This window comes from Medicago sativa, chromosome 5 (assembly GCF_051527215.1).
Source record: "Medicago sativa cultivar Bolivia chromosome 5, Bolivia_mono, whole genome shotgun sequence".
In the NCBI taxonomy this organism is placed as follows: domain Eukaryota; kingdom Viridiplantae; phylum Streptophyta; class Magnoliopsida; order Fabales; family Fabaceae; genus Medicago; species Medicago sativa.
Window position 1 is genome coordinate 25,940,965 of NC_140753.1, and position 20,581 is coordinate 25,961,545.

Below are 20,581 nucleotides of genomic sequence, written 5' to 3' on the forward strand. Positions count from 1 at the left end.
CTTTCATCATTCTCAATACAATATATTCCACTTTCCCCTTTATTTATACATTTTTCTTAATCTGTGTGAAAAACCAAATTGGGCCAGATATTCTGGGACGGAGGGAGTATGTTAAAACTGGACCTATCATACTTATTATGCAGTCGGTCAAATTAAAGAAAATGAATGGTAATTTTTAAACAAATTTGTTAAGACATCGTTACTATTCACTAATGCAACTATTCAGTAGTTCAACTACGTAAAATGTTTCATGAAAAGAAGAAAAATCACATAGCCTATTAACTCCACTGATAACACCAACCTATTTGGGTTGGCATGGTGGTGTGGGTTTGGACCTTGAAGTCTGCTCCTCTCAAGGTCTCGTGTTCGATTCTCTCTGGTGTCAATTTTGATGAGTTAATTTAGTTTCGTCAAGAAACAAAAAAAAAACAACTCAACTAATAACATAGTTATTACATTAAATGATAATATCCAGGCTAAAAAGATCGAGTGAAACTCCATTTGTGGACTTGACCATATATAATTCAAAAATCCATCTGAGAAACAATTTGGAGAAGATCTTACTTGATGAAAATGTACAGAATCAATTATCATCTTTATTTAAGTCACTACACTTTAATGTTATTTACGTCTCGACAAATTCCATTCATGTGTTCTTGATCACAAAAAAATACCTACTTTTTGTAAATTAGAATTAAAAGGAACATTTTCATGGTGAGGTCAAGCTTATACAAAGGATTTTTAAAAGTATTGTTCGTGGTTTGTTTAATAGTGTATGATTTGTGGTCTAAAAAACCATTTTCACAAAGTTTCCATGATTGAGTAAAAAAATATTACAGTGTACTACTGATAGATTTCTTTTATATGTTTTCATTATGTGTGTAGTTATTATATGTACAAACAAATAGAAAAACAAACTAAATATTTTCGTTCTTAGTTTAACTCATTAATGATAGTGTGGAAAGATTCATGACACGGTGAAGAAAAGAGCTTGAAGAAAAGCTCAAAGAAGATTCAACTTACTTGAGTGAAAATGTTTTTGTGGCTAGAAATAAGGTTAAATTCAAAACAAAGGACAACAATGGATAAACTTAAAGGGATGTCAAAAAGTACAAACTAATTGACAGTATAACATTGTGTTCGAGGACTTATAATAAGTTTTAACTATCTTATAAATATATTTACAAATTGACAAGAATTTATATTCTACTACATAATCACATAAGTAATAGCGTTAACTTCACTTTAAGGGGCTCTTATGCTAACCACATGCATCAATATATTCAAAAGTATGTTGAAACTGATCTTATCATGCTTATTATGCAGTCAGCCAAATTAAAGAAATTGAATGGTAAAATTTTCAAACAAATTTGTTAAGACAATTTTACTATTCACTAATACAACATTTTAGTAGTCAAACTATGTAAATGTTTCCTTACAGGAATAATGGAAATATCAAATGTGGTTTTTGGTATAAAGTTGTAGTTGAATACTGACCTTAACGAAGTCAATGAATACAAGTTGAAGTATATAACATTTTTTTAAGTAATTGTTTCAATAACTTCTTTAATAAACTATTGTATAATTTATTGAAAAACTTTCATCATAGATTGGAAGATACTGAAGTTTTACTCACTCATCTGATGAGTCAGATGAGTGGTCATACTAGCCCAACCTTAAGTAGAACTTGATGCAAATTCAGCAAATGAAAATATCAGATTTATGTGAGACTAGATTTGTATAGTTTAGTATTGTACATACAATTTTATTATATTCTTTAACCATGAATATGTTCATTAACTCATGTTTAATTATATTTTTTAAAAAATTCCAACATAATTCAATATTATAGAAGTGCTCTGGTTCAATTCTTGCAAATTTTATGGAGAATGATTTGGATAATGGTTCGTGCTACAATTCATGCAAATGGTTGGAGAATGATTTTGCTAGAAGCCACCCATAAAGGTGTCTTTTAGCAAGTCACACCTCAAGGTGTGATTTCCACTTTTTAATTATAACTTTGCTAAAAGACATCTTCATAAAAATTAGTTGGTGTCTTTTAGCAAATGCTCATAGAATAACTTGTTAAAAGACACCTTCATAAAAGGTGTCTTGTAACGCCCCGGATTTTCATCCAAGACATTAATTAAAATTATTCATTTTTTAAAAAAATATGAGACTATATTTTTTTTAACAAGTTGTTTGAACGAAACTAATAGAAATAAAACACTAAAAAAAATTACTCTTTAAGATTTATTATTTTCTAACGGAAGAAATAATAGAATACAAAAATATTTTAAAAGTCACAATACAAATTAATAAAACTAATATTCTTTTTCATTGAAAACCCCAATTTTGCCCCGTAAGCGTTTCATCACACATCAAGCTTCATATTTCATCTTTGATACCTACAACATTATATTAATGCAAGGGTCAATTTCCTTATCCAAATTGGTTCATACTCAAACACAAGAAACAATGCCTTAAAATAGATAGTATAAAAATCTTCTCGATCAAAAGATACAAAAATAAAACCAAGTCATATACTTTAAGAAAAGTCAATACAAATCTCTTTTGTAATATAGGAGTTTAATCAATTTTTAAATCACAAATGTATAACAGACTCTAATGCAATTATGCGCAAAATGCATGCTCTTATTTACTAGATGATCCGGATATCATGTCACCGGGCACTAAGGCACCACAAAGAAGTAAAAATCACCGGCCACTTAGGCACCACAAAGAAGTAAAAATCACCGGCCACTTAGGCACCACAAAGAAAAAAGAAAGTGTATAGAAAGGAAAAAAAAAATATATCTGAGATTTCTATATTGTGTAGTAAAAGAGTTGTATTATTTATGTGTGGAAATTTGTACTTTTGATTATTTATTTTTTCTTGATTGAAAATGATTTAGGCGTAATATCTTGGACCAAAATCCGGAGCGTTACATCTTCTAGCAAAACCCATATATATATATATATATATATATATATATATATATATATATTTGTCTCCCTACTATTTTATTTCATTCTTTATTTAACTTTTGGATAATAGTTCTTAAGCACCTCATAGGCCTGAACAAATGGGCTAGATCCGTCAAAATCCGCCCAACCCGTAGGTCAACGGGTTAACGGGTCAAACGGTTGAGAATGACGGATTGTGTAGGTTTGTAATGGATCGCTTCGTTTGGAAGGTTTGGAGCCATATGAATCCGAGCCCGACCGATTGAAATGTCAAAGTCCTTTTTAATAGGGATGGCAAAATGGATGGATTGGATGGATATGGATTTGGATCCTAATGGATGGATCAAAAAAATCCATTAGTCCATTAAAATCCACCAATTTTTTTTTGAAAAAAAAACCATACAACCATCCATTAGGTTTTATGTCCATCCAATCCATCCGTTATTAAATTTAAATGGATGGATTATCCATCTGATCCATTTAATGAAATGTATTATTTATTTTTAAAGTTTGTTTTACATAATTTTTTAGTTAATTAATTGGTTTTACATAATTATTTTGTTAATTAATTGGTGCAGATAGTAATGACATTCAGAATTCCTTTTTTAATTAAGCCCAATGCTTATTTTTGTCTAAGCCCAAAACATATATTTTTTTTAGTCCAAAGCTGAAATAAACTAAATAAATAAATAAAAGGTGGTGGTGCAACGGCGTTGACCACCAGACACCACCGTTGACCGACAGTTCTCCGACGACCGGCACGACGGCGGACGGCGGTGATATGGCCGGAATTTAAGATTTTTCGACGACCCACGGCGGAGCTCCGGTGAGGTCACGGTGGTGGACGGTGGCTGTCCGGCGAAGCTCCAGTGGCCAATTCTGTTGACTTTTTTTTTTAAATGGACTGTTTTTTTTTAATTGAATGGGCTGAATTTTATGGGCCAAACATTTGAGGAAAAAATAAGAATATTTCTGTTTAGACCCCCAGAATTAAAAACATAGCTTGTTTTTATTTATTAACAAAATTAATTTAAATCATGTTTAAAATAATTTTATATCCAATGGATTATTATTAATATTTTAAGTGATCCAATGGATTTTTAAAATAAGGTGGATGGATTGGATGTATCCATAATTTTAAATGGATGGATTAAATCCAATCCATTAACTACTTTTTTTGTTTGGTGGATGGATTGGATGGATATTATGGTGGATGGATTGGATGGATATGGATTTGATGGATCCTATTGCCACCCCTACTTTTTACTATCCAAATCGTAGCTTGCACGCCTGCTATTTCTCAATGTCTCGTCCAATCAATAGTAGAGATATGGAAAAAATACGGGAAGCACTTCAGTGCCATAGTCATATGGTGCCATTGTGCCATAGGACCTATCATATTTTGACACGTGTCAAGGCTTATTAAAATAAAATTAAAAAAAAAAAAGAAAATGCAAGTTTAAATGAAATAAAACACAAAACGCATATGCAGAAAAATACAAACACGATTGCCGCTCTTTCTTCTTGCCACTTCAAAGCAACAGCGGTGACACTCACCTCAACTAGTTTTCATGCGTTCGCCTCCGATGACCACCTCTGCCGGGTCGTCCGTCGCTTGATAGTCTGGCATCGTAAGGTTCGTTTCTTTCTTCCTTATCTTTTTTTTTCCATCATCTTTTGAATAGTTATGGTCATGAGAACAAACAAAAACCAAAATCAAAATTAAAATAGGAATAACTACACTTGATTAAGGAAAGAAAACAAACCTTTTGAACCAATTTCAATTCTGTAGGATTAGATTTTAAGAAATTTAGGGTTTTATTTTAGGATTGAAGTAAACCCATTGCAAGGGGTAAATATGCTCTGTTTTTTAGGAGCAATACATGTGCTCTGTTTAATAGCTAAACATTAGATGAATTAGGTTTGTGTAGCTTTTGTTGCGTGTTATCGAGTATGCAGGTTAGAACTTCACTTTTGGAGCTGTTGTGTTTTTTATTTCTGTTTGTCTGTCATATCAGTGGTGGTGGCTTAAATTTGGTCTGATGTCTGAGTAGGTACCTTCATTTGCATGTATTGTTAACCTGTTTAGTGACACTCCTTGTTCTTACCTCTTTTATTTACCTGTCAGGTACCTTCATTTGGGTATTTGACATGACTTCTTCAAATGATGATTGGAAGCCAAGACATGGAATGAAATTTGACACTAGAGAAGAGGCTGAACAATTTTATCTTGCTTATGCTTTACGTGAGGGCTTCGGAGTTAGAGTACGCTTTACAAACAGGAAGAAAGACGTTAGTGTATCGTCATGTAGGTTTGTTTGTTGTAAGGAAGGAATACGGAAGAAAAAGGATAAATGTGCATATGAAGGAAAAATTCGGAGAGGCGAGACTAGAGCGAAATGCATAGCAAGAATTACACTTTCAAGTGAAAATGGAAAGTTGGTTATCAATAAGTTTGTAGCTAACCATACCCATGATCTACTAAATCGAGAGACAACGCACATGCTTCGATCACATAGAAAGATAACTGAAGTACAAGCATATGAGATTGATATGGTCGATGACTCTGGATTAAGGCAGAAGGAAGTGTATCAACTTATGAGCACACATGCAGGGCATAGCGCTAATGTTGGATTTACAGAGGTGGATGTAAGAAACTACATCACTACAAAAAGACAAAGAAGTATGGTGTATGGTGACGCTGGATATCTTTCACAGTATTTTCAACGACAGTAATTGGAGAATCCGTCCTTCTTTTATGCATATCAGATGGATATAGATGAACAGATTACAAATGTGTTCTGGTGTGATGCAAATATGATCTTGGATTACGGGTATTTTGGTGATGTTGTTTCATTGGACACCACATATCTTAGTAAGCTTTATTTTCTCATTTCTTTCTTTCTCTCCCCCACCAAAATAACAACCTGAAAAGGCTAGCATATCTGGTTCAAATCTGCAATAAAAGAATCATGAAAGATTGTTAATTGCAATTACAAAGGATCCCCTGCGCATCCCAAACTCTTATTTCTAACATTGGAATGAAACAAGAAAATGTGTTATTAATGTATTGTTGTTATTGAGTTGCATGAGAAAGTTGATTTTGAGGTCTCATTCTATAGCACCACAAGCCCAAAGTATAAGTAAACAAATACTCGAAAATACTTCACATTTATTTTCATGATTAAATGACTTTCATTCAATTTCAAAACATTGTAAGGAAGTTGTGTAGAAAAGCAAGTCCTAACTCCTAACCAACTTTGGAGTAACCTAACTGATTAAGAGACCAATGGACAAAACCAGAGGATCCCAGCCACAAACACAGCCGCATAAAGGCACAAGCGCAGCCGCATAAAGGCACAACAAAGCACCAAAAACCTCTTAAACCCAGCCTAGTATATCCCAGCCTCAAAACCAGCCCCCAAGTTATGGATACTGTGCACAAAAAACACAAACAGCAGACCAAAACCAGTCGCGCAAAAAAAACAAACACAAACTTGTTATATCAGTGTACCATTATTCTACAATTGATTCAAAACAGCACCAATACCATTGTTTTCAATCAAGAGTAACCAATGTTATGAAGAAATCATGAGAAAACATAATACTAACAAAAAAATAAATTGAAAAAAAAATGATTTCATTGATGGATAAAACTTAATTTCATATACACATTGAGATCCAAATTACATAATAGCTTAATCTAAAATACATGTAATCAAAATCATACTTAATTGAATACCCATAATGATCTAAGCCTTCTTTGGAGACTTTCCATCCCAGTAGCAGTTGTCCAGTCTTCCTGTTAAAATTGATGTTCGACGGTGCGGTGGTTGTAGGTCATGGCTGTGGACGGCGAAGAAAACCAATGGTGGTGCCTTTGGGATGAAGAGGCGTCGCGAGAAAGAAGGGGGAAGACTGTTTGTGATGTGTTGCTATGCGTTTTGCTTTCTCTCAATAAAACTTCCATTTTCTGTTTTTTTTATTACTTTAATAACCAGTGCCACGTGTCAAAATATGATTGGTCCTATGGCACAATGGCACCATATGACTATGGCACTGAAGTGCTTCCCAAAAAATACAAACCATTTTGAACTGTTTATTTTATATTATTATTAATTAATGTTACTAGCTTGGATGAAACAAAAATTATTTTGACTACTTTTCTATGTGGTGTCAGTAGTTACTAATACGTGTAATTACTATTACCACTTATCACATGTAGTTAGAAACTTCAAAAAAAATTATTCAATTGTTTTTGTCACTCCTTTCTCAATAACCCAGTATTCAAGATTTACAATCTTAAAGCACAAACTCCTTTCTTTACTCTTTGATTAGCCTTAGACATTCAATGATTTTTTTTTCTCTTTCACACAAACTATCCCTCTTACTATGTTTGGATTATTGTGTGGTCTCCCTCATTTTCTCTTTACAAATCCATGAGCTTTCCTTCTCAGATTTTTCTTTTCCCAGTCACGTAAGAGTGCCTCTTCCATACACTCCTTCAATTGTCTTTATTTCAGATGCAACATCTTTTCTCATTATGTAGTTGCAGCCGCTGTCTCAGATCTGAGCTATATAAGAAGGTTATCGCATGTTTTATTCTCGTTTCTTGCCAACCGAGTTAACCCACCCATTCAAACCGAGATCCGTTCAAACTGTCACCCGCATAACCCGTGTGCTCCAACGGACGAAATTGGGTGGCTATATATCATCTGTGGGTCTACTCGGATTTTGTTTTTTCGGCCAATTCCGACCAGAACCGGCCGTTTGTCCACTCCTAGCACCTCATACTAGTCAATCCTGTTATCTTTTTTATTATTATTATTATTACAATTTTTAGTCTTTACTCTAAAGGTTTTTTTTATCTATGATTAGTAAAAATGTAGAGGGTATAATATGTATAAGAAACCAACTTCAACACAATTATACTTTTAATGTATTAGAGTAAACACAATCTATTATTATCCATTTCTATGAACTAATGTGTTAATAAATCTATACATCTAATAGTTAACATTACTACATACATACCTAGAGGTCAGGTTATATATTATGTCAATACATCCTTTACACACACATTCATAGTAAAGTACATCTATAAATGCCATAAAAAAAAAAAATTAATTCATGATTAGTGTAGATTGTAAGAGACAGATTCAAATTAAAGAGAGTTAGCGTTACTTTTGACTCAATTGATTCTACTCTACTATCATTGTTGAGATTCCCCCCCCCCCCCCCCCCCCCCCCCCCCCAAATACTTTAGGAAATGCTAACAAGTGTTTTTAGGGCACTTGGTAAGAAGTTCAAAAAAAAAAAATCTTTATCTTAAAAATTGTGCATTTAACACCTCTAAACTTTAAAATTTGACTTTTTTACCTTAAATGTATCACTTATTTCTATCTTTATCTAATTAACAAGTGTTGTGCCAAATTAACAAGTGCCCTTAGCATAACCCTAATAGTTTCTCTTCTTTTTGGTTGAAAATTATAAGAACCTCATTTAAAATCTTCTCAACTCTAAACACTCTTATTAATTATAGTTAGTGGAGTAATTAAGTAAAGTGGAATTCAATAAATAAGAATATATTAGTAGAAAAAATCATTAATGTTTTACAAGTATTTTAAAATGATAATTTTATTGAGACATAGAAAAAATGTTAAAATGACATTTACTTCATTTAATTTAATATCTTACACTTTGATTATTAAATAAATTGATGTTACTTTTTGTATTTGAATTAAATGTTGAAGTTTGTTTTAATTGAAAAAAATGTTGAATTTTAAATATAATAACTATTAAGACTAGGAGAGGGTTTTTTGTTGAACCAACATCGTCATCCTTCCCAAATCCAAAGGTAGAAACCCTAATTCTACCGCGGTAACATTGCAATCCTCACTTGTACCGCAGTTCACCACTTTTGTTACATCTACTGCGCAACACCACCACCACCAACACCACGCTTTATTTCTCCTCATCACATTCTCAAACTCATCCCATTCTCCACTGCACTCGTTTTTCCACACCATTCTAGTTCCACTTTTCTTCTTCTTCTTACTCATTTTTGTCTTCTTCTAATGCCGACGATTTTCTCTTCGGTGAGCTCAATTTCCAGCCTCTCACCAGATTCAAAAAAATTTTTGTTACTCTCAAGACCATGGCAGCATTACCTTCGGAGCGCATTCAGCATGGAAATGTATTAAAAATCACTTTGGATGGTCAGATATTGGATCAGCTCAAAGTCTAAAGAAAAGGAAAGCAAAAATATAAGTAATAATATAATTTGAAGAGATGAAAGTTTAAAGGTGGTACTGATTAAAGAGGCTAAGGAAGGTGACTACATCATATTTAGTTGTTAGCTTACAGAGTATAATATTTTTGGTTTGTTGTGTGAGTAACTTAAGCCAAGTGTGTAAGTATTTATAGTGAAAGTGAAAGAGTAAAACGGTCATCTCATTTGTTAAAATTAGTGTAAAGTGGCATTCAATTAAACTAGACATGTAATTAATAGAATAAGATCAAATTTACTATTGGATAGATTCATTGCACATGTGCCAAATAATTACATTATATTATTCTAATTGCATGCATCTAGTTACTACCATCGGTTCATGCTAGTTTGTAAAAGAAGTCTAGTATTTTAGTTATATCAAATGTATCTACTTGTTTTAGTTGTATTGTACCCTTACGTCATATTATTTTAAATTAGTTAATAAGTTTTATATGTTCTTTTTAACAAACTCTTGGTTACTATGTGTTACACACACACACACACACATATATGGCTAATGAAATCTCGTATCTTAATATACTACAAGTTATACATATTTTAAGTTAATACTAATTAATGTCATAATGTATATTTTTTATTTACTCAAACATAATTGATTTTTTTTTGTAAATAAAATATCAATTTCTAAAAATAAGATGTTACAAATATCACCAGATATTTGGAATTGACTAACCTATTTGTTTGTTTAGGAAAACCATCAATAACAACCTTGATGACGGTTCCAACCCATATCCTTCTCTATTTACACTTTTGTGCATAAATTCAAATAATCTCTCAAAACTAACCTTCTGTAAAAACGCATAATCTAATGTGATCAAGATTAGATTGACTTTATAGTTAATTTCAACCATAACAATATATACAATAAAAATTTACCATTGTATTATCTAGATATTGTTGATCTCCATTCATTTCATTATGAAATGAGTACAACACAAACAACTTTGTCTTGCTTTGGTCAAATATATAATTATTATTTTTTGTATATATTGTTATGTTTGAAATTAACTATAAAGTCAATTTAATCTTGATCACATTAGATTATGCGTTTTTACAGAAGTTAATTTCAAATTTCAAATATATAACATGTCCAATGATTTTTATATACAGTTGATGCAATATCTAAAATAGTTCAAACAAATTATTAGTTACACTTATCAAATTGCACAACCTCATCTCTTGAACTGACTCAAAACTAAATGATTTGGCTACATTTTTTCTGCAATCAATCACACGTCATCATCCTCGCAACTAAAGTCGCTACATAGAATATTACACAAATCAAACCAAATAATGGCTAACGAAAAAAATCATAAAATCCAAATAAAAACATAATAGGTTAATACATCATTAAAACTATAGTGTTAACTCAATTCTTCGGTCTCATGCATGCAAAAATTACTTTGTAATACGTAGATCATCTAATGTAAATAACAAAATACAAAAAAAGTAACAGTGCGTTAGTCAAATGTGTAATAACTATATTTAAAAAGTTGAAACATGGTTACAAGAGGTTAAAAACATTAACTAATTATACACGTACGTTGACTTTACAACGGCATGGGTGCAAAACTCATGAGTGTTTGAGTTATTGTTGGCGAATTTTAATATTTTTCTCATCATCTTCATTATCTACAAGGATAGCAACAATATTTTTTTTTAGAAGCATCATCATTTTCTACCTTTTGCAGCTCACTTTTCACCGCATCATTAAACACATCATTCTTATTAACCTTATCCCCTTCCATATCTATTCAAATAGCATATCAAATTAATGTAAATGAAATTGAACATATCTTTATACATAATTATAAAAACAATCAATATAAATATATTAAATATTTCTAACAAAATATGAAAACCAATTACATTTTCTATACCTACAGGAGGGTTACACATCCTGAAATATGTATAATATCTTTGTTCTTTTGTTGATGGTATTTGGCATTCGCATGACTAATATTTTTAATTAAAGTGTCGTACATAGCTACACCTCAATTATATGTTTGCAGAGAGTTTAAATCATCTAGCAACTTAAATGGAACATTTGTGACTTCATTATGTATTTTAGGAAAATATAACATCCACTAACAATATATAAAAGCAAAGTACTACCAAAATTTCTTTACTATCCATCCCTAATTTTTAACCATTTGAAATTACAATTTTACTACAAAGGTTAAAATAAACATTTGTGCTATTAGAACTAAATTTTACTTCATACTCTTCTTACACCCTATTATCCTCTGTGTAACACAGCCTACTCCCTATTACCCACTTTTTTCTTCATTGAGAAGCTAAATATTTGTTGTCATCATTTCACAATGTCTATCCCAACTTTCAATTCATTTTTCATTTTAAGAGCTCTAAACTTTCCCTATTCTCTCCTACCGAGTTCCTTCTCTCCATCACAAAATCTCTGCTTCAGGTACTCTCTCAGCCATTCCTTTCGATTTTTTCCTGTTATCACTTGCATGTTATTTAATCGGTTTACGGGTTTGGTTATTCATAAATATTTATTTGTTTTCAATATTATTACAACTTTAAATGTTGCTTTCAATGTTGTTTTGAATGCACGTTGCTTTGAATCACTGTTATCTTCAACTTATTCATTATATTATAAAGATTATAAAACAAAAGCATTGATTTCCTGCTTTTAGAGTGAAGTTAATTTTGCATGTGTTGATTTTGAAATGATATTGGTGATATTTTAGTGGTAAAAGAAGCAATTTTTCATGATTTTGTTAAATCAGTGTCATATTCATGTTCTACATCCTTGAAAATATATACTGTGCTTTTTTCATCTTTTTCATAAAACTTCATCATTTTTCATGTTGTAAATCTAAAAATTTGTTCTCATAGTAAAAGAACTAAAACTATATTGTTTTACATGTTTCTATTGGTACTGAAGCTTAATCTCTTAGTCACATTGTTAATATTGTGTGTAACCACCTTGTTACTTATACTTGAACATGAATAAGAATAAACAATTTTATAAAGGTGGACTCATTTGTGGTTTATGTTTTAGGGGTTGTGTTCATACCATTGTTGTTTGGTAAAACTATATAAACTTTGTTGTTTTGGCTTTAATGATAAGCACTTAAATATACTCTCTTAGTCACATTGTTGATATTTTGTCTAACTAAGTTTGTGCATATACACTTTTAGGTGCTACATGGATAAGAAGAAAGTTGTTTGTCGTCCCTATGACAACATCAATGATGTGAATAAGAAGAAAAATGTTTGGACTTTTGATGTTAGGGTTGCAGATGCTTGGTCTGTTATGGATAAATTCATACAAGAGCATTTCGATATGGTCGTGGTTGATAAGCAGGTCAATCTACTGTCAAGTAGTCTACTTATTTTGACATATAACCTAATTAAAGTATATTGTTAATGAGTGGTAATAATTTTTTCTTTTTCTATCATACTTTGTGTATATAGTAGTATGGACACACTTAAGAGGGATGTTTCTACTAATCCTCCTTCAACTAACGATGAGGTTCAAAGTTCCAAAGATAGTTGAAGGGATCTTCACGAAATATTTTGTCAAAGCATGTTTGGATCAAGTTACTAAGGGTGAACGCGTTGGTACTTGTTTTACTAACAAAGGGTGGCAAGATATTATTTCTCAATTTAATGGACTAAGTGGAATGAAGTATAACAACTCAAAGTTGAAGAATAGGTATGATAACTTGAGCAAGGAATGGAAAGTATGATATAACTTATTTGAAAAAGGTGTCAGTTTGTGGTTGAATGTTTTGAAGAATATCGTTGATGCATCCAATGAGTGGTGGGAGAAGAAACAATTGGTATGTAAATCGCAAATATCTTTTTTTAGTAATAATCTTAGGTTTATATTTATCGTAGTTTTATATGTTAGGTTATGAATATACAAGAAAATTCTCAATATGAAAAATTTAGAGACAAGAGACTTCCATATGCTTACCAACAAACCACAATTTTCAAGGATGTAGTGGCTAACGAAGAGCATGTTTAGGCACCATCAAGTGGTATATTACCTAATGAGAATTCGGATAATGATGATAATGATGTTGTCTTGGATGTTGAAGAAGGTTTAGGTGATAGTGAAGATGCAAGCATTGGAGCAACAACTTATTTTGAAAATATTAACTTGAATCCATCACAAGAAGCTCTTAGCCAAAGTAGTTTACATAAGAGAAAGAGAGTTATTGGTGTTGAACATAAAGAAAAGAAAAAACAACTTCTTCATCAACAATCGTTGAGGATTTTAATGTGATTGTGGAGACTTGCAAGTCGCAAAATGAGGTTATACGTTATAAGTAATGCATCTATTGGTGAAGAGATGGCTAAGATTCAAAGCATGGAGGAATTTAATTCTGATTAGAATTTCATACAATGTGTTGTCAACTAATGATGTTTAAACCATCGAGGTATATGTCTGTATCACTACGAGGTTTTGAGGAAAAAAGGTTTATTTGGCTCAAATCTTCATCATTTAACCCTACTTCATTAATGATGATGTAACTTGGCTTAAATTAGCTCAAGAATTAGCTTAGTGATGTCACTTGGATTTAGATTATGCTTTTGGACTTAGTTTATGTATTTGGTTGTTTAGTTTATGTGTTTAGATCTTCATTATGTCTCCTTATGTGTTAGAACTTTCCTTTAGAAATTACTATTAAGAACTCAAGTAGAATGTATTATGCCTTTGAGATTTGAATGAAGTGAATTTCTTACATGGTTGCTTTTGTTAATTGTTATATGCCTTATGCCTTAGTGGTTATGTTATTAAATGGTTGTCTTATGCCTTTGTTAATTGTTGAATGATGTAGACTTGTTGTGATGATTAAGACAACAATGATGATGATATGTTTGAAGAATCTTTCTTTTTTTATTGCATTACTTGGTGAGCATGCAACAAATAATTTATGCAAAGAGCCATGTAGAACTAGTGAGCTCACATATCATGCATGTGTTTAAGAAATATTGCAAGGGAATCCCACTTGTTGTTATGAGATGTTTCGAATGGAAAAATATATTTTTCATAAACTTTACAATGAATGGGTGGAACATGATTTAAAGTTTTCTAAACATATAGGGGTTGAAGAAATTGTTGTAATGTTTTTTGTCGTTATAGGTCACGGTGTAGGTAATATAATGATTCAAGAAAGATTTCAACGCTCGAGTGAGACTGTAAGTAGACATTTCTATCATGTACTTTTTGCATGCCTTAAGTTGTCCTTCAAATATATTAAACTTGAAGATCATATGTTTCGTGATTGTCAAGCCAAAAAAAAAAAAATCAACCTTATTGGCCTTTTTTTAAGAAAGTTATAGGAGTGGTTGATGGTATGCATGTGTCATGTGTAGTTAGTATTAGTGAGAAACCAAGGTTTATTGGAAAAAAAATGATTGGAATATGTGTTTCAATTTTGTATTAGCTGGTTAGGAATGTAATGCCCGTGTTTTTGACAAAGCTCTTACTAATGCTAACCTTAACTTTCTGCATCCTCCTCAAGATATATTCTATTGTCTTACTGAAAATGATTTGTTATATTAACAATTACTTTATTTTTCATATTTTAATAATTACTTTATTTTTAGGTAAGTATTATTTGGTGGATTCTGTTTATCCAGCACCAATAGAGTACATTGGTCCTTATGGATGTGAACATTATCACCTTCCTGATTTTAGGCGTCTAAGTGGGTTTGAAAATCATAATGAAGTATTCAATTACTACCACTCAAGTTTAAAATGCACAATTGAAAGATATTTTGGGGTATGGAAGCATAGATTTGCTATTCTACAACGCATGCCTAAGTTTAAATACGAGATATAAGTTTATATAGTTGTCGCAACAATGGCAATACACAACTTTATTATAAGGAATGCTAAATTGAATGTTGATTTCAATCTTTATGAAGATGAAAATACAGTCAATCACCGTGATGATTATCATAGATCAAGTAACTTGGATCAATCACAAAGTTTTAATGTAGCTTCTTCGTTAAAGATGGACCATACTCGAGACTTAATTCGTGATCAAATTCTAGAGTATAAGCTAAATAATTAGTTTGTAATAACATTTTAATATTATACAGCACTTTACATTATATTATCTATTTGTAATTAAGTTTAGAGCCTTGACGTTTTATTATGCTAATTTAGAAATTTACAGTGCACTTGGCTTAATTGTGCATTGAAAATTTATATATAAATTTTTATTTACTGAAACGATGGAACTCGTTGGACAGATGTCCTACCTGATGTTCTGGACAACAGGTTCAACAAGAGTGATGTCCTAAACAATAGGTACGATAATGTAGCACAATAAACAATAGACAAAAATAAAATAAAGTGCGATAAATAAGAACACAAGAGATTTGGTAACCCAGTTTGGTGCAACATCACCTACATCTGAAGGCATTCATGCCAAAAAAGGAAATCCACTCTCAATAGTATCAATTTCTAGTCTTATGTGAATAAACCTTGTTCAGTATCTTTTCACCTAATACTACCCGTGAATTTTTATATAAGACTCCCCATAAATATGAGATCCCCTCTCACTTTCTCTCAACCACTATTCCCAGTGATTGACTCAATCACAGTTACAATAATATTAGGAAAACAGCTCCAAACACAAACCAACTCTTAGGGTTGCACTTGTGTACCATAGTGGGTTTTAATGTTATATAACATTGACCAATAAGGGTGTGCCATGTGACACCCCCTTTTTTAAAAATAAAAAAATAGTCATAATAAAACTACCAACACGTGAGAGGGGAAAAAACTCATAAGCTTCACACCTTTTTCTTCTTCTTCCTTAATCCCCTTCAAAACAAAACCCACCCACCGCCTCCGTCGTCGTCAAGGATATAAAACTATAAATAGTAATCGAGACAACCATGATAATGGCTGAGGGTAAAAGGCCTTGTAAATCAATAAGAGTTAGATCCATTTGATTTCCTATATTCTTAATGACACTTGCATAATCGATTGGGTGATGTACTATTGATTCGAGCTCTGGGAATTTGATGCCATAATTGTCGCGAATAAAATTGTGCATGACAAGAATTTCATTTTCAATGTCAACTAACAAAGCATTGCATTCCACAATTGATTTTGAGACATTTGAACTCGCTTCCTCCACTTTCCGTTCAATACCCATGTATCTCTGCGAATTGGAAACATGTACCAACGCCTACGTGGGTAATATTTATATCCTCGATGGAGGCGGAGGCGGCGCCGACTGGCGGTGGGTGGGTTTTGTTTTGAAGGGGATTAAGGAAGAAGAAGAAGAAAAAGGTGTGAAGCTTCTGAGTTTTTTCCCCCTCTCACGTGTTGGTAGTTTTGTTTTGACTTTTTTTAAATAAAAAAAAAAGGGTGTGCCACGTGGCACACCCTTATTGGCTAATGTTATACTCCCTCCGTTTCAAAATGAGTGTCGTTTTAGTCAAAAAAATTTGTTTCAAAATGAATGTCACTTTCAGTTTCCAATGCAATAATAACTTTTTCTTTTCAATTGTACCCTCCAATTAATACTCAGCACACTACTTCCAAAGTACTATTACTTTTAAAACTAACCAATAGTTAATAAGGATAATTTAGTAAAATAACCATTCTCTTTCTTTTAATCATTGTATTTCTTAATATGTGTGTAAACACTTAAAACGACACTCATTTTGAAACGGATGGAGTATAACATTAAAGAGTAATGATATTTTGACATCCATTTGATACAACATCATGTGAGTATGAGAGAGAAAGTTGTCCAAAAATTATCAAAAAGTGGTTGTCAAAATATCATTTCTCTAAAACTATTCTAATCAAAATAGGAAAAAACAGGTTCAGGCTAGCTAGTTATAACATATGACAGCCACCAGCCCCACCACCGTCAATGGTACCAATGGAAATGTGTTCATTGCTGGAATCAAAACACCTAAAAGCCACATTCAATACATATAGCTAGCTACACCCTCCGGTCACTATTATAAGCAAAAAACAACATTTTAGATTCATTCATTTAATGATGTATTTGGTCTTTATTATAGACCACATACATCATTAAATGAATGAATCCAAAATGTTGTTTTTTTACTTATAATAGTGATCGGAGGGTGTAGACTGCAAAACTTGTAACGTTGACCTCATTAACATGCAGAAGCAGCAGCACGTTAACCACTGCATGCTCCTCTAACTAGTCAGTACATTTCCACCCCCACCACCTTCACAATTCACAGCCCCACTCACATTCACTCACTCAGAAAATCATAACTCCCACCTTCACTTTCAATCAATAATTACATTAACTGTATATATATACGGCATATGCAGTACTCATTTATTACATTCATTAATTCACTGATTTAATAAATATTTACACTCATGTCAGGTTAAGTTTTAACTCACCCTCTTGTGAGTCACTTTGATCACCAAACACAAACTCACCTAACCTTTTTTGTCTCTTTTTATTTACCGAGCTTTCAATTAACCCACACATTTTATCTCCAATCTATTGACTCTTGATACCTCATAAATCTACATATAACTGTTGGTAATTCTTTATTTTTTTATGATCACAAATTTGAGGCGAGTTGAGTTCCGAAGACTCATAAAAAACAAAACAAAAACAAGAACGCTTGTAAAAATACTTACAAATTACCCAATAGAGAGGTCTAAGTATTTCTTTTTTGATTAGTTGTTGATTAATCTACTTACCACTGTATTAGCTTCTAAAATATTCCACAAATATACATATTCCCTTGTGATATATAATTGACGGCACAAGTATACATTTTTTTTTGTAGTGACCGGAGTTTGAACCCCGACCTTGCATATTTTATGCATTGTCCCAACCAATTGAGTTAAGCTCACGAGGACGCACAAGTATACATTTTCACAATTTACCAAGTATATAACCTCTTTATACATAGAACTCATATTTAGCGTATGACCGCGTAGTATAAAAAAACCAAACAAATCTTCATTATGCATGCAAATGCAATGCAAAAAACCACTATTACGTATCTCAAAATTTCGCTTCCATCGTTTCTTAACTTTTCTTTCCTTTTCACAAACCAAGCACCCTTCATCTTCATTAATAACTCATGTGCTAGCTAGTGTTTTCACTTTTCACAATACACCTTCTCTTTACTGTGTTTAGCTAAATATACAGTCAACCAAAACAAAACTAAACCATATCCATGGCGTTCAAGATCAAGAACGTACATTCTTTAATCATCTTCATCATCATCATCACCATATCCCAAACAACCGCATTAATCACTACACAAACTCCCATAACAACAACAACAAGCAACACATTAGGGCACTGGATCCAGCTCCAAAAAACCATAGGCATCTCAGCCATGCACATGCAAGTAATGAAAGACAACAAAGTAATCATCTTCGACCGAACCGATTTCGGTCCCTCCAACATCTCTCTCTCAAACAACCGTTGCCGTTACAACCCTCACGACATGGCTCTCAAACTCGACTGCACCGCTCATTCCATCCTCTACGACATCACCACCAACACCCTCCGTCCTTTAACCCTACAAACCGACGCTTGGTGTTCCTCCGGTGCAGTCTCCCCCACCGGAACCCTAATACAAACCGGTGGCTTCAACGACGGTTACACCAAACTCCGAACGTTTACACCTTGTCCTCATAACAACACGTGTGATTGGGAAGAGCTTCAACAGAATCTTTCTTCAAGTCGTTGGTATGCTTCGAATCAGATTCTACCGAACGGTAGAATCATTGTCGTTGGTGGTCGTTCATCTTTCTCGTATGAGTTTGTTCCCAAGAGATTAAACGACGCGTCGTTTTATCATCTTCGTTTCTTGCAACTCACGCGAGATTCAAATCCTGGTGAAGAGAATAATCTTTACCCGTTCTTGCATCTTTTACCGACGGGGAAGCTTTTCATCTTCGCTAACCGTCGTTCTATTCTGTTTGATTATGAACGGAATAGGGTAATAAGGGAATTTCCTATTATACCTGGTGAAGAGAAGAGAAATTATCCAAGTACAGGTTCTTCTGTTATGTTGCCGTTGAATTTAACGGGGAAAAATGGGACGGAGTTTATTGAGGTTGAGATTATGATCTGCGGCGGCGCGTTTCCCGGCGCGTTTGATTATGCGAGTAAGAAGAAGGTGTTTCTAGAAGCTTCTAGTAGTTGTGGGAGGTTGAAGGTTAGTGACGTGGAACCGGAGTGGGTTATGGAGGTTATGCCGGTGCCACGTGTCATGCCGGATATGTTACTTTTACCGACGGGGAATGTGATTATTTTGAACGGTGCGGCGAATGGTACGGCGGGTTGGGAAAATGCAGCGAACCCGGTTTTGTATCCGGTTTTGTACAAACCCGGTTTGGATAACCCGTTTATGAAATTTGAGTTGTTAGCACCAGCGAGTACACCAAGGATGTATCATTCATCAGCTGTGTTGTTGCCAGATGGCAGGATATTAGTGGGTGGGAGTAACCCACATCGGCTTTATGACTTTCGGGCCAAGTATCCGACCGAGTTGAGTTTGGATGCGTATTATCCGGATTATCTTCGGCCGGATTTGGACACATTGCGGCCCGTGATTGTTGCGGTGGAGGTTGTTAATAATACATCATCGTATGAGAGTTTGTTTTCGGTGTCGTTTATGTTGAGGGAGGTGAAGGAAGTTAATCGGATTCGTGTTTCGTTGGTGGCACCGTCGTTTACTACTCATTCGTTCGCGATGAATCAACGGTTGCTGTTTTTAGAAGTTACCTCGTTGGAGGAGGTTGTGAATTCTATGCAAGGTCAAAATTTTGGTGAGTTTGGTTTCGGGAGCTCATTAGGATCGGGAAAGATTGCGAATTCGGTTTATAAGGCTATGGTCCGTGGGCCCCCATCTCTTAATGTGGCCCCACCTGGGTATTATATGCTTTTTGTTGTCCACGCTGGAATTCCCAGTGTTGCTACTTGGGTTCATGTTCACTGAGTATGGTTTTGGGTTTTTTGAATCTAAAAGAAAATTATTTTGAAAATTGGTTTCTGAAAATAAAAATGAAGCATGGAAAAGAGTCATGCATTCGTTCATTCAATTTTTGAATTCCCATTTTGATTTATAATGGGAATTTTTCATTCTATTTAAGTTACCAAGCAATTTTGGTAAATTTCATTTATGGCTGGGTTTGTTGTTTTACTTACCTCATTTACATATGCATTTATATATATGTACGATAGTTCAGACATGTCCTTGCAATGTTTTTGTTGTTTTAATATGCTTCAGTTTTTCTCAAATGAACTAAGCAACAACTGAGGGTTTCTAATCTGAACGAGTAGATGTTAATGCATG

At 33.1% G+C, this 20,581-nt stretch overlaps 1 protein-coding gene and 3 pseudogenes across 2 annotated transcripts; all 4 read left to right on the forward strand.

The window, feature by feature from the left end:
• Nucleotides 1–5,118: 5,118 nt before the first annotated feature.
• On the forward strand, nt 5,119–5,703 carry LOC146921352 (protein FAR1-RELATED SEQUENCE 5-like). Its single transcript, XM_085711291.1, has one exon. It carries the CDS (start codon nt 5,119–5,121, stop codon nt 5,701–5,703), a length of 585 nt encoding a protein of 194 aa, XP_085567417.1.
• A 7,004-nt stretch (nt 5,704–12,707) lies between these two features.
• LOC146921353 (uncharacterized) lies at nt 12,708–13,768 on the forward strand (annotated as a pseudogene).
• Nucleotides 13,769–14,146: 378 nt separating this feature from the next.
• Nucleotides 14,147–15,318, forward strand: LOC146921354 (uncharacterized; annotated as a pseudogene).
• A 2,838-nt stretch (nt 15,319–18,156) lies between these two features.
• Nucleotides 18,157–20,408, forward strand: LOC146921355 (aldehyde oxidase GLOX pseudogene; annotated as a pseudogene). The gene has a single exon (XR_015012123.1). The product of XR_015012123.1 is annotated as an aldehyde oxidase GLOX pseudogene (transcript).
• The last annotated feature ends 173 nt before the right edge of the window (nt 20,409–20,581 follow it).

Bases quoted from the DNA above. Each gene is read 5' to 3' on its own strand.
- LOC146921352 (XM_085711291.1), top strand. From the start codon at position 5,119: ATGACTTCTTCAAATGATGATTGGAAGCCAAGACATGGAATGAAATTT.